Source organism: Pavona decussata, unplaced genomic scaffold, assembly GCF_977016875.1.
Source record: "Pavona decussata unplaced genomic scaffold, jaPavDecu1.1 SCAFFOLD_202, whole genome shotgun sequence".
NCBI lineage: Eukaryota > Metazoa > Cnidaria > Anthozoa > Scleractinia > Agariciidae > Pavona > Pavona decussata.
The window spans coordinates 1,425,529-1,441,335 of record NW_028145610.1 but is presented as its reverse complement, the minus strand read 5'-3'; the positions used below and the strand labels follow the sequence as shown (position 1 = coordinate 1,441,335).

At 38.5% G+C, this 15,807-nt stretch overlaps 1 protein-coding gene across 1 annotated transcript; it reads left to right on the top strand.

The window, feature by feature from the left end:
• The first annotated feature begins 8,240 nt into the window (after window positions 1-8,240).
• Window positions 8,241-11,872, top strand: LOC146461049 (actin, cytoplasmic-like). Its single transcript, XM_085087508.1, has 3 exons — window positions 8,241-8,495; window positions 8,576-8,686; window positions 11,072-11,872. Exons 1-3 carry the CDS (start codon window positions 8,241-8,243, stop codon window positions 11,855-11,857), a joined length of 1,152 nt encoding a protein of 383 aa, XP_084943634.1. The 3' UTR covers window positions 11,858-11,872.
• The last annotated feature ends 3,935 nt before the right edge of the window (window positions 11,873-15,807 follow it).

Below are 15,807 nucleotides of genomic sequence, written 5' to 3'. Positions count from 1 at the left end.
ATATCCGCTCAATTAGTTAGAATATTCCATTTCGCTCCTAAAGTATTTGATTTTCCAAAAATTGAAAACTCTTAAAAACGCGCTTTTTGGAGCTAGGATGTTAAGGTGGTTGTCCCTGATTTCCTGCACTTTTAAGCACTAATACTTCAACGGATCAATGCTAGCACCCTTTATCAGTTGATGCGCAATATAACAGTATCAATCAAACAAATGCCTAATCATTGGTGAACTGCAGGTTATTGATCCGTTAAAGTATGAGTGCTGGAGAGTGCTGAAAAACCGGTGCTAACCACCTAATGAGGTCGGTCGACAAAGCATGATTAAACATTTCCAGGAGTTAAAAGCCAAGATAAAATTCAGTCTCTAAAAATCAACAAAAAATGTTATGAACTTGAAATCGCTAATGTTGATTTGTCATAAAAAAAAACTCAACAGTGAAAAGTTTTGAAACATCCCAGCCGGAGAAATAAAACCTTGCTAATTTGTTTAAATTCAATCCTGGATAAATGCAAATCTGCTTTTGATTAACCGGGCTCCATACTTATACAATTATTAGGAACCTTAAGCATTACGACGGCAACGGCAAAGAAAACGTTTGTGAAAATACAAATTTACGTTACCAATTTCGTGACTTTTCCAGTCTTTCAAGAAAATTAATTGGTAGGAAAGGCGTCCAAGTGAAGAAGAATGATGAAAAATTCACCATCATGCGCTCCCGTTTCCTACAGAACTTTGAATTTGCTTATTTCACGTTGTTCAATTTTGCATTAGACGGCAAAGAAATGTATCAAAATGTACCACGCGCGTACAAAGTAATTGTTCTTGCCCATTAGATCTATTGTTTTTTGTAGCCGTTGCCAATACCGTGGTCGTTGCTTAAGTTTCCTATTTTAATTTGTGATGTCGGATCAGAGCTTTAAGCCTAGACAACAAGACCGCGAGGTAAACGATACAGCTTTCATATGAAAACTGTCTTTCCTCGATTAAGCACCCTCCTCCCCACCAACCCCTCCCCTTCCCAAGTAAACGTTGTTGTTGTTTGTTTGTTTTTTTTATTGTTATTTTGAAAAAAATTTAGAACGGATTACAATTACCCATATAACCATTGGGTCTTGTCTCATAGGCTTATTAAGACTTCAACGCGATATCTTTAATTAACCCTAATGCCTTTTTATCGCAGTGGTCACAATTTGTTTCAACACGAGTTTAGTTACGCGCACAAAATCAAGAACATTAAGAACAAATCATTAAGCCAAAATCGAACTGTGCGAATGTATACTATTACTGAATGTAGTGAGGTAGAATCCAAAACTTTTATTTGCATTGCTGAGAAACTACTATACTTTTACATTTCAAATTCTATAACTGTCAAATCATGTTCTATTCTGGGGTTTTGTCGTCATATTTGTATTTTTTCCCAGTCAGCAAATCTCCTCTCTTTGTTCGATTCTGTCATATTTCGTTCCGTTTCATTGTCATTTTTTCCCTGCATGTCTGTGTTGTCTATGTATCTGTTCCATTTTTAGTAGTTTTGTTACAAACAGGTGCAAAATGATCGATAGAGTTACCAAAATCAGAAACTTTCCAGGACAAAGTAACTCTTTCTTAGCAAAAAATAAACATTTCTCTTCAATGCTGATTCTCCTTTTTCCAAAACTGAAGATCTGGAGGTAATACCGAATCGTTCACAAAGTAGAAAATTATATGTCCTGAATTATGCTTGCCCCGTCATTAACTCAGTCGGTCTTGATCGACGTTATTTCTTTCGTTTATGTCTCGCTTCTCTGTAAGTTTGTCATCGTTTTCAGATTTTTTGACATTCAAGTCTCACTCTGTCTTGTTTATATTTTTCGAACCAAATTTGTCTCGTGTCTTGCATGACATGTTTGAAACGGTTGATTTTATTTCACAAAGTTACGTTGTTTTCCTTTCTTTGTCACATTTGTTTTAGCTTTTCTCTTGTTCTTTCAAATTGTTGTCTTTTGTTGTTCTCTACAGTTCTGTTCCCATATTTCTGTCATGTTTTTGCTAAATTTTCTGCAGTTCTACTGTCGTTTTTCTTGCCCCTTATTAGCCGTACAATATTATCTGTACTGTCCAAAGGATCAGTCGCTCTTCTTTCAATTACCTTTGTTTTTATTTTGCGCCATGTTTTATTCTTGTTTTTCCTGTCTGTTTTTCTGACGTTTCTCCAGAGGTTTACGTTTTTCTTGTCGTATTTTGCTCTCCTTTCTCTAAATTTTTAACAGTCTTCTGTCACGTTTTGTTCTTATTACTTTGCGATATGTTGTTCTTATTATTTTTAGATGTGTTCTCGTTTTCCTATCAACGTTTTTTGTGACATGTCAGCCTCATTTCTCTTCTATTTTGTTCTAATCTTTCCTAACACGTTTGTCGGTTTTGCTGTCTATTTCTTACCACGTTAAAAATATTGCAAGTTTCATCTCAAAATGTTGCTCTCCTTTTGTTTGTTTCTGTCATCTTAAACTTGTTTCTCCATAGCTCTCCTCTTGTTAACTGTCAGTTTTGTATCTATTTCCTAACTTTTTGCAAATCTTGCTTTTATTTCAAAGAGTTGCTTTCCTCTCTCTCTTGTTTGTTTCTGTTCTGTTTGTCGTCTTTATTTATAGTTTTCCTTTTTCCAAGTGCAATCTTTTTTCTTCCTCTTCAAACGTTTGTTCTCATTTTTCTTCCACGTTTTTTTTTTGTTTTTGTTTTTTTGCAAGAGTTTTCCTATTGTTTTCCTGCCATCCTTAGCCGGTAAGGTGTTATATATTCTGTCATCGTTTGCACTTCTTTCTCGCTAGCTTTGTGTTCATTTTTTGTTTTTTCTCTAGAGGTTTTACACTCTTCTTGTCATGTTCTGCTATCGTCTCTCTCAAGTTTTCTCTTTCTGTCATATTCTTTTCTCATTTCTTTATAGTTTTGTTCGAATTATTTTCCTTTTTTGCTCTCTTTTAGTCTTGTTCTCGTTTCCGTAATGTTTTGTTCTTAGTATAATTTAGCGTTCTCTCCCGTTATAGTCACATTATTCTCCTCTTTCCCTACAGTTTTGTTCTTGTTTTTTCTGTATTTTTGTCCTTGTCACTCTATAGCGTTAATCTAAGGCCTTCCTGTCACGAGTTGTGCCATATGTTTGGCTCATGCAAGGTTTTTCTGTTAATTTTCCCAAGGCCTTGTTTGTTTCGCGTTCTCCTCTGCACTTCTATGTCATGCTGTTTCTTTTGTTGCTCTATGTTTGTTTTTGTTTTTCAATTTTTCTCTTAAGACTATAGCTTTTGTTTTCTTTTTGTTTATTCTCTACGATTTTTCTCGGGCCACTTTCATTTTTATAAACTGTTACTCTTGAAACTCTATAGTTTTCCTCTTATTTGTCAAATTTTTTCGTAGTTACCTCACTGTTCTTTTTTACGTTTATCTCGTGTCTCTACGATCGTCCTTCCATCTTTGACTTTCTACCATTTCTTTATAGTTTTCTTTGTGTTATTTTTTCGTCTTGTATGTTAGCATCGCTTCTCCGTTATTTTGCTACCGTTTTTTCTGCTGTCTTTTCCCCGTCTTATACCTCAAATTCCGAGGTTTATCCGTTATTTCTCCCACACTCTGTCGTACCAGTTTGTTCTTGTTTGTTGTTAATCAGTCATCTATCACCTGTTATCTTTTCGGTGTAGTCTTGTTCTCGATTTCGTCGGGACATAATTTCTTCGTCGTTTGCTTTGTCATTACAACTCTGTTGCTATAGTTTTCCTCTTTTCTGTCGCTTGCCTGTTATCAATGATCTACAGTTCTGCTCATCCCAAAATTCTTACTCATCGCAAAACGAACGAAAATTAAAAAGGCATCAGGGTGATTATCAATAACGTTACATCTATCGCGAAATATCTTCTTATAAGAAGGTCTGAATAAGTTCTTATTATTATTTGAGAAAAAACTCATTCTTTCCGTGATAGCTAAGAAATTTCCTTCCTTGTTCCAATGATAGGACTCGTCGCGTGAATTTTGCCTGAATTCTGCGTTATTCTATCACTTCCGGAGGGAACCTACGAGTCAGTGCCATGCAATTTTTCACTTTTGAATCTGAGGATGAACTCTCGAAGCAGTGTACGCGAATGAATGCTAAAAGATGAAAGCTACTGAGAAGTACTTTCCTATGGTGCTGTTTATCATACTGTACAAGGTCGTTCTAAGTTTTGAGTCTGCGGAAGAATTGAAAGTGTGACCATTCAAATGATAGCTACTAAGCAGTAATTTCCTGTGGTGCTGTTCATTATGCTACACAATGCCCTCTCAATCAGACCTTCTTATAAATGAAACTAATGCAAAAAATGGTCATAAAGTTCAAAGCACGATCAAGCTAATCCAGAATAAGTTCCAATTTTGTAAACATTTCCTTTATTTCATTTTCGGAATAAGTGATTTATCTCAATTGAAACATAAAATGGGAATTGCATAACGCCTACTTCTTTTCTTGTACCTTTTTTGTCAAGTGAAACCATAGCCATAATCTGGATTAACTTTTGATTCGGTTTTTTGAACAATTGAACCATCAATTTTAAGTATGTAAGCTAAAGTTTTCAAGAATTAAACCTTAGGGCCAATTGATTCGGGTAGTCCTCCGTCCGCAGTCTGCAGTTCAATCCACTCTAGTCACTGATGTTGTTTCTGACTCTTGACTTGTAAATAGAACTTGTAACTAAAACCCAAGACAGGAAAAAAATATATTAATAAAATAAAACAAAGCAATATAGATTTTCTAAAAAACAAACAATGACCTTGCAATTTCATTGTAACATAAAGGCAATTCAGAAAAATTTTTCTACGTATATGATCACTGGCCAAAAGTTTCAGAAGTGTGTACAGGAATGAATTTTGACAAAAACTCCTAACAGTTGATTATGTAAAATTTGCCATGTAGAAATTTGATTCTAAGCACTCCATAATAATATCTCACCTTTTTAATATACCTTTATCCCGAAGTTGCGTCTCTGATTAGCCTTATCAAATTCCAATTTGAACCATTCTGAGTGTGGTATGTGCGTGGAAGGAAACAATAGTAGCGTGAAAAAATGTTTGGGTTGGCTCATTGGATTGGCATGGATTGACTCATATTCCGTCGCTGAATATTTTATAGTAAATTTTGTAGAAGCTTACAAGAGGTCCTGTAGGGTCGAGTTTTTAACTTAACTACAGTCGAACCTCTCTATCACGGACACTAAGGAGACAGGAATAAGTGTCCGTATTATAAAGGTGTCCGTTTTAGGCCAAGTAGGCTTAATTTATACCGATTTCGGTCTCTCATGGACCAAGTGAACTGTCCGTATTAGAGAGGTGTCCGTAAGGAGAGGTTCCACTGTATCCTGTCCACTCGCCAAAACGTTTCACTAAAAAAACTGAGCTGGTATCCGAATTCAACCATTGGTTCGTTCGGCAGTTTATTGAATCAAATATGCTACTGTTATAAAACTTGGACGTGATAGCTTCCAATCCGGCTAGCTCAGTACTTGACACAAGCGTCCCTGTCTAAAACCACCAACTCTTAGGAACAACGCTATCTACCTACTCCACTTTTGAGAACATAAAAAAATTAATTTTTGACAGAGTACTATGCGAGGAAAATAAGAAAAACATGTAATCTGGAGTAAATACCATTCGAATCTTGAATTCTTCCATGTTGAATGTCCTGGCACGCCGTCGGTTTCCGACCATCGGTTCAAGCTTAAGACAGGCTCAAGTGCCGCTGAACGGTTTCGAAGCGAAGTTAATCCGTGAAATAGACCGCAACATTAAAATTATTGTTTTGAATCATTTTGCCAGTCCAGGAAACATTTACAAGGACGGAGTTAGGTTTTACCTTTCTCCGTCTTGGTTTCAAGTTCCTCGTGGTGGTGATAGGTGTGAGAAAAAGACGAATAATTTAGCAATAATCTACAATTCAAATGTATAAGCCTCGAATTCGATTTCTTTCGGATGATGCTAAATTCGAAATGCATGAGCGTTGACAGGGAAAAATATGAAAATATAACAAATGGAAAACGTTGGGGGAACGCACAGAAATAATGGATAAAGGTATAAAGAAACGGGAACCTTTTCTGAGAAATAAGCCTGAAATAAACTAAATAAATTTTATGTTAACAAGAGTACCACTTCGAAGTTTTAAAAAACCTCGGATTTTCGATCGAATTGGAATTTAGAAATGTTATTGAGAAAAATCCCGGAGAACTAAGAAAGACAGAATCCTCAAAGCAAGGAGAAACTCAAAACGTGAATGACGGCGAGCTCCAGATTTAAAACGCGCCAATGGTTGGTACGTGGTAGGTGGCTAAATTGTCATCACTCAATTTCTGTTTTACTTAACAAGTTGACGTTAAATTGTTGGAAATAGCGTTTACTTTTCAAAGCTTAGTTTAAAAAGTGGAGATAGCATTTTAGTTTTGGCTCTTAAATTTTCTGCGCGCGGCCATTTGTAGCAGGGGGGACCTGTACCATTTGCAACGTCTTACATGATTGGTCGAGAGGACAAAGGAACAAACAACAGTACAATGCTCCCAACCCTAAAAACAATGCAGCTGCAGGTTATAAGGGTCCAGTGAAAGTTGAGCTTTTGAGAGGTACAGGTCTACGGATGTAGCTTTATTAGTCATGAGGGGTGGGATGGGACTACCGGGACGGCAACCTTAGCGCCATAAGGGTACCAAAACTACGAATTTTAACCCCTATAAACCCACTTTTATATGGGATCCCTCCTCTCCTGGGGACAAAGTACGGTCTAAAATTTGGTCTATGTGTCGCTCTCAAAACAACTGTTCCCTAAATCAGGAGGTTCTTCATATTTGAGTTCTAAATGCCTTTCTTTCGTTGCCAGGTTGAAATATGAGCGGCACACATGAAAAAAACAAACAAACAAACGAACAAACTGAAACAACCTATCTTGTCAGTGTTGTTGTTCAGAATAAACAATTTGGAACTTGATCAAATAATCAAAGATCATTAAAAAAAATGCTTCAATAACCTTCCCCCCAGAAAAACAACAACAACAACCACAAACAAAACAAATGCAAAATAGAGTGTGGCATTGATAAGGCTTCACTCCTAAACATTTCTTCTGTTAATGTTGTATTCATTTTATCGAAAAGTTAAACGCTAAAAGATTCTTTAAAAACATTTTAAAAACTCTAAAAAGCGAGCGACGTTTCGGCGTTACTCTACGCCATTATCAAGTCAAAACGGTAAAAGTTAAAACAAGAATATATAAAGGCGTAAAGCAATAAAATATTTGTGTGTCCTATGGGTAGAAGAAGCAAGTTCGATTGCCTAATATACGAGATGCTGTTTATAAAGGACATCAAGCCTTCTCTCAACACCCAATGTGACTCAATTCGCGCCAAACTTTTCACTTGACACTTTCGTTTCTTATTCTATTGGTTCGTTTTACTTTGGGTATTATACCCATAGCACACACAAATATTTTATTGTTTTACGTCTTTATATATTCTTGTTTTAACTTTTACCGTTTTGACTTGATAACGATGTAGAGTAACGCCGAAACGTCGTCCGCTTTTTAGAGTTTTCAAAATGTTTTTAAAGAATCTTTTAGCGTTTAACTTTTCGATAAAATATTTTTCCAAATCGCTCCTGTTACAATAGTGTATTCATTACCTTTATAAATAATCTGTACTGATCTGCTAGTTTTGAAGCTGAAAGCGATAAATTGAGTGAGAGCTTAGAATTGTTTTTGTAATATCGCTCCGGTGCGGATCCACTAGCTTTCTTTATAGCTGCTTTGTCTCGACCTGCATCTGATTGTTTTCTCAGCAAATGAGTCGTCAGCCTTTATAAAGAAATATTGTTATTGCCACTAACAATTAAAGTATACTTATTGTTACTACAAACAAAAGAAAAACCTGGGAAAAGAGAACCAAAGTTAATTTAACACAGGCAAACTTTTCGCCCAAACTTGAGCAAGCTTAATCACCTTCCTAATTTAATTTGGAGGAAGCCAATTAACACGACGGATTAAACGTTATTTAGGAGATGTACCAGTTTCTTGAGGCAATCACCAAGCTCCCAAAAACGAAAACAAAGGACAGGCAGATTACATAGCACCATTAAAACCCTCGTTTGAGACTAGCCAACCAGAAAGCAATTTCCATTGTTAATAGCTCATATTTTTGTGCTGATCTAGAAGACGTGTTCCGTTGAAGGTCTACTAAGTACGTTCTGCTAATTGAAAATCTTCTAAAATGGCCGATGGAGACGTTGCTGCCTTGGTCGTGGATAATGGCTCCGGTATGTGCAAGGCCGGTTTTGCCGGAGACGATGCTCCTCGTGCAGTGTTTCCATCCATCGTTGGCCGTCCAAGGCATCAGGGTGTGATGGTTGGTATGGGTCAGAAAGATTCGTACGTCGGCGATGAAGCTCAGAGCAAGAGAGGTATTCTGACCCTGAAATATCCCATCGAACATGGCATCGTAACCAACTGGGATGACATGGAGAAGGTAAGTTAATTTTTGCGACGTTGTCACCGAATTGAAAGATTGCCTGACGATAAATTCCCTTAAATTTAAATAAATTTCAGATCTGGCATCACACCTTCTACAACGAGCTGCGTGTAGCGCCCGAGGAACACCCAGTTCTGCTGACAGACGCTCCTCTGAATCCAGAAACCAACAGAGAAATGATGACACAGGTGGGTAAGCAACACAATATAGTTATCTGAGATCCAACTGAAGTTCAAAATAGATTATGGCTAAGATTTGCAGTTTTGTCGCGGGTTCAAATTGTTTTAAGTTGATCAAATTAAAAATGACCTACTTTATCAAAACGATGTACCAGTTGAATCTTCTGCAAGGAGACACCGAAGGGATCGAGCTTAGGTGTCTGCTAACGGGAGAATGAAAGGTTTAACCCCTGCACAACAGGGCGTAGGGTCTGCGCCTTCTTACTCAAATGTTCTAACTTTTATAATACTGTACAGTACTATTTAAATGAGAATGATGTATTATTCAAAGTGACACGGGGGAGGGAAAAAGAAATTCCGAGTGTTCCTACCAGGAGTCGAACCTAAGACCTTCCAATTACTAGTTCGGATGTTCTACCACTGAGATACAGGAGACTTGTGGGAGCTAAGGCCATTAAACTGTGTTCATGGGACAAACATCCTGCATACTGCTAGGATTTGAATGGCAACTGATTTGTGGCATATCCGCAATGGAATAAATGTGATGGTATATTTTAAGCATGGTAAATAAATGAGTCATGCGGAATGATGTATTATTCAAAGTGACACAGGCATACTCTGAAATATGGAAAAGCACAATCTAATATAAAGTCAAACAATTTAAAGTTAGAAATCGTAATTTTAGAAAAAGTGGAGAACAAACACCGAGATTTGATTCTCCACATCTTTTTCAATTTGCATAGCGTTATGAATGAAAAATATCATTACATTTTGCATTTTAAAGAATGACAAACGTGTTCCTTTCTGTACACTGAAAGATGGTTTTTCGTGTAAGTAAGTAAGGGACATTTCTGAGTTAGTAAACTTAAGCGTCATTTACTGGAGATTACTGAATTGAATGTTACCGCTTGGTTGATGCCCATATACGGCCAGAAAAACCACTGATTGGCCAGAATAAAGTCGACAAATGAGTTTACAGTCGGTTGAACACTTTGTATGTCTGGTCAAAGACTAAAAACGATTATTACATGCAGAAATTTGAAATTTACATCGCACTTCTTTAAGGACGGTGATTATAATACAGATACACTTTCTGCGCAGTTTATGACTATACAGGAAGAGCAGATCTTACTTATGGTTATTGAAATCCATAAAAAAAATGGGGGTGATGGCGAATATTTCAGAGATAATAGAGTGTGTGCACGACGGCCATATTGGAGGACCGAAACAATACAATGATTTTCCTTTGAAAAATATATTCTATTTTTATGCAAATATCTTGTTTTGTTTTAGTCCTCCAACATGGCCGCCGTGCACACACTCTATTGAACAACAATAATTTTAAAAATCTGTAAAATACTAAACAATTAAGGTACGGAAAATTTTCCAAATTGAAGCTTAATTATCATTGAAATATGCGTGGTTACCCCTAATTTTCTTTTTGGATTTCAATAACACTTGCTAAGATCTTCTTTTCCCGCATAGTCCGTAAGCCGCGCAAAACTACCTTTGAGTTAGTAGACAGCGTCCTTAAGAAATTAGGCTTTCTAGGACTATCCCGGCATGCGCAGAACGTATGCAAAGAAGCAAAAGTAGGCAGCGTCCTTAAAAAACGAGAGGCGAAAAAAACTTGCAAAAAGAAACGCTCTCCTAGCAGGATACTCTATTCATGGAGAAGATTTTAAGGTTAGATCTGACGCCATAGTGGTTATCATGGCAACAGGCCAGCACCACAAGGAGGACATCTAAATTTACGCTTTTGCAAATTCAGTCTTAAAAACCTAAGTCGGTGACCTACCGTTTTTATTGCTTAGTTGGAAAGCACACGTTATCCAGTAGATCTTATGCTATATCAAAATCTCATTTTTTCACCTTCGGGAAATTCTACTGGATACCTTTTTCCCAAATGTTTCTATTTGAAGTGGCACACTGAGTACTTAGTGCATGCAAAAAAATCAAGATAGCCAGGTTACCGCGTAAAATTTAGAGATAAAAAAAAATTTTCTTGCAGGTTTTATTTCCGGTTCGCACGATTTTACGCCGCATTTCCACTTCTGGTATACTGCGCGCGCGACTTTTGATACAATACAAATTTTAATTCATTTAGCTGACGCGTGCAAGTTAGCTATGGCCTGGGTGGGTTACGCGCACGGGCACCGCTAAAAACCCTTGAGATCACGAGCCTCCTTAAACTCAAAAAAAGTTGGCAAAGTTTCCGCTCGCGCATCGCGTTCAAAGTTTTTTTCAACCTCGGTCCCAGGGTCTTTCCTCTTCACGTCCCTGGGAAGTGATGAGGAGAGACCCTGGGAACGAGGTTGAGTTTCTTTTGTTACTCTCTTCATTTTGTGTGTTCTAGCCTGCCGTTAAAATTAACCACGACAAATTCTTTTCCAGATCATGTTTGAGAAGTTCAACTTACCAGCAATGCATGTCGCCATCCAAGCTGTGTTGTCTCTGTACGCCTCTGGTCGTACAACTGGTATCGTCATTAGCAGTGGTTATGATGTGAGTCACACAGTTCCCATCTATGAGGGTTGTGCTCTTTCCCATGCCATCCTTCGTCTCGATTTGGCCGGCAGAAACTTGACAGAATACCTCATGAAGATTCTGACCGAGCGTGGCTACTCCTTTACCACCACCCCCGAGCGTGAAATATTGGGTGACATCAAAGAAAAGCTCTGCTACGTTGCTTTGGACTTCGAGCAAGAAATGCAAACGGCTGCCTCAAGCTCCAGCTTGGAGAAGAGCTACGAGCTTCTTGATGGGAAGGTCATCACCATTGGTAATGAGAGATTCCGTGCTCCTGAGGCTATGTTCCAGCCTTCCTTCCTTGGAATAAAATCCGCAGGCATCCACGAGACCACCTACAACTCAATCATGAAGTGCGATGTTGAAATCCGTAAGGATCTGTACGCCAACACAGTATTGTCTGGTGGCTCCACCATGTTCCCAGGAATCGCTGACAGAATGCAGAAAGAAATCACTGCTCTAGCTCCACCTACGATGAAGATCAAGATCATTGCTCCTCCCGAGCGTACAGACTCTGTATGGATCGGAGGATCGATCTTGGCCTTGCTGTCCGCCTTCCAAAAGATGTGGATCTCCAAACAAGAATACGATGAATTTGGCCCCGCTATTGTTCACCGCAAATATAATGCTTTTAAATTAACGAGCATTTAAATCAAGGTCGCAACAATTTAGAATTTTGAACGAAACAATATTTATTCGTTTTTCAGAATAGCATCGCATCGCAAGGTTTTAAAACTTACATCTATAAAAACAAGTACATTTTCAGCTTGTGGAACAAAGCAAAACGAGGTAATGGGATAACGCAATAGGAAAACAATCGTGCCCAATTGTGTCATTAAAAGTTTATCGTGGCTTTTTCGGATGAAACTCGGCTGCGATTGTTTTGACTTAAATCGATCCGATTCGAGCAAGATGTTTTCAGATATTTGGCATTTTTTCGATCTCGATACCGACATCGATCTTGTGACGTCATCATCCAAGACTTTTCTGTGATGTTACCATTTACACTCTAAAAACACTCTTTCTGGTCCGTAAACATTAAAAAACACAGCCCTAGCAACAGTGTCTCAACTTTAATTTTGTGATACTTCCTTCACGGTCGGTGCAACAGCACATACGCAAACAGAAAAAATGATTTTTTTTAGTGAGAGGTCACGTGATCAGTATCGAAAAGGATCGAAGCGGCCGATATTTCTCGAAAGTATCGATAGACAAAGACGATATCGAGTAAGTAGACACAAAGGGAGGGCTATGTAATATTATACTAGTAATAATCAAAGATTAGGGAGAGCGTCCGATGTCACCAGGCTCTCTCTCCTTTGCCAAATTGGTGATGACGTCATCCGCCCCTGCAAAATCTGCGGGGGACGCCAGATACGCGTCCCAAGATCCATTCATTCAATCAACATTGTCCCACACAATCTCGACTCCAATCTGTATTAAGAGATATTAGGAGTGCGTTCTTTCTACATCGAACGCAATTACATTTCCTTGTATTTTCTTCATTTTTTTCACTTAATATTTCAATTCAGGTCACAAGGTGTAAACACTTTCTCATCTAAGTATTCAATTGAGCCATCCTTGCAGTATCATTCAAGTACCTAGCCAAACCTGTTTCTACAAACGAACCGTTACCAATGGATGCCTTGGATTTTTCTGGTTGCATTGAGGTCAAGTGGAAGATTTTTTAAAACTAAAACAAGACTTGATAACTTGGAACCGTGTTACTTTTTTAGCTATTTATGTCATGAGCCTTTAACAAAATCAGGGCCGTACGTAGGAAATTTTATCTGAGGGGGCAAACTCCGCGCACCCCTCACAGGACAGACAGGGTTTCTAGTTGGACGTTTTTGTTTTCACCCCTACACACATACACAGAAAGTTGTCTCTAAGACCTTTAATTGTTTGGAATTCACATTGAAGGAAGATTTTTTTCAGTCAAGTTAGTCGATTTTCGTGTGATTTCGGGGCAGTATAGCTACAAGTAGCTAGCAGTATAGCTACAGTACAGCTACAAGAAATAGCTCAGCAAACTCAAACACTGTTGGAAAAAAAATTGAGTTTTCCTGGCGGGGGCAGCTGCCCCCTCTGACCCCGCGCTATGTACGGCCCTGGTTCAAATTTACCAGTATTTTCCCTTTGAACTATGTACTGCCTAGCCTCCCACGCAGTCGTTTTTAAGGGACTCGTATTACCTCCTCCCCGGAGGAGTTAATACGATTCCCCTAAAAACGACTGCGTGGGAGGCTATGTACTGCCCCCATTGTACCTAAAATTTGGATAGCAGTCTCCCGTTTCTTTATTAGAGGTGGGGTGCCAGGGGGTTTGTGGGAAGGGGACGTGCTTCAACGGGGTGACTGAAGTTACACGAGTTCGATATCGTTTTTGTTGAGTTCGCTCTGTGATTACTTCGGTAGAATCACTTCCTACTCGCTGAAACAGGAGTGAAATCGCCTGCGGTGTAGAGACGCAGTTTATTTATCGATTTTTCCGCGTTTTGTCCCCGTTACTATACCTGACTGAAATAAACAAAACACAGTACTTTGACGGAAACAAGAACGTCATAAAGTAAGATTTGTCGAGAAAAATAAAGGTCCTCCAGCCTCAAATGCGTTGTAAATTTTGGTACATTTCTTCATCATGCTCGGCCAAACAACGTGAAATGGCCGAACTCAAGGTTTTGTGGAGAAAGTGAGCACACGACGGTGAATTTTTCATTCTCTACCTCAACTTGAACGCCGTTCCCAGCTGTTCTGTTACTGGACAGTCGGCCACACTGTACAAGGCACAAGGAATAATGACGAAGTAGTGCAAGTAACGCGAACTTATATTTTCAAGTGACGTTTCCGTTGGCGTTGCCCTCGTGGTTTCTTAGGCCCGCTTCACACCAGCTACGGAAGCGGAGTCGGAATCAGGAGAATATTCTGACCTAGTGTGAATCGATACAACGGAGGCAAGAACGGATGCAAGAACGGAAGCCTCGCTCTCGTTCAAAATGGCGGAAGGCCGCCATCATTTGTTTTAAATCTCGTGGGAATTGGGAATTAGTTATGTGATTGGTTGATTCTTCTGTTAGCGCTTCCGATTCCGATCAACCAGTTCACACTTGATCGCAAGCGACGGAATTAGAAGCGGAATCGGAAGAAAAAGGAAACGTTTTTTGATTCACACTGATTCCGCGCCAGTGTAAACCAGCCCTTAAATTCCCTAATAACTACTAAATACGGGCAAGTCGTTCGTGCACATGTCATATATTTATGGTGCTGGGAAAGGTAAATTGGTCGTGGGTGAGTTTAAATCTAACCGAATCGACCATTTACTCGAGACAAACAAATGCAACAACACAACTCGTTCTGAAACAATTTTATTAAGTCGAAATTCTATTCACAGTTGAAAAGTAAACTATTCAATGAATCAGAAGGAGTTGTAAACTTCTGTGTATTATAGCTAATTACATGTACAAGGATTAATTTTGTGCTGCTTGAAAAATTAAAGAAAATAAATTACCCGTTTCGGGTCGCCTCTTTGTACGTCAACAATGTTAACAGCAAATTCAATGGAGCTTGAAGCTACATTAAGAATAATTCTTGACTCAAGGAGTCGCTATTTACAAAAGTAATTGTCATATTCTCTTTTTAACTTCCTTCCAGAGATCAGTCTCATTGACCGTCACTTTAGTTAAAAAACTGTTTTTACGTAGAGGTATGCGGGACAAACCGTCCGAAGAAATGTCGCCCCAAAAAATTCGGTGACTTGACTGGAAAATAATGAACAATTATTCACCGAAGTGGAGGTGAATAGTGACCGTGCGAGGTAAATATTCACCACTTTCACCGACACGGAGGTGAATAATCGTTTTTGTGCTAACCACACAAGCTGAATAACTAGTGGACTAAAAATTGCTTTATTTTTGACAACATGCCGACAAATCGTCGGAAATTTTCTCTTCGGCTGCTCGAAGGTGAATAGTACTTTGGTAATGACCTCCGAGTTAACCAATCAGAACGCACGAAAAGCACTATTCACTTGTGTGGTATATACTAATAATATTTAATATGCTCTCTTAATATTTAAGACTACATCTGGTGCACAGTTGATACGCTCAGAAACACTACACCATGTTTTCTACTCTCTACTTAATACAGCTCAAGTAAAGTAGAATTTGAGGGGAGAGACCTTCTATGGGCAGTTTAACCAGAAAACAATCACACAGTATTACCAGTATAGTGATTTTACGTAACCCGTGAAATAGAAACTCGACAATTGGCCACTTTGAGACTCTAATTCCATTGTTTTCTCGTGTTTACTTCCTTCTATTTAGCACTAACCAGCTAACAGTTTGATTTTGTTTCAGTTTTGTGAAAACACTCTAGTTTGAATCTGTACAAGGTTTGTACATGCAAAAATCTAGCCCTGTTTACACAATTATCTGATGATTTTGGATCCAACGTATGACAGACATGGAAGGTTGCAAGTATAGCACCCTCTGATAACTGCTCCTCGCTGCTAGGGGCATTTGCGTTTTGGCGAAAGCAGTCAGAGGGGCTTCTACAGTTAGAACAAATGAGACTGTTTACTTATACAAATATGCTTTTTATCCT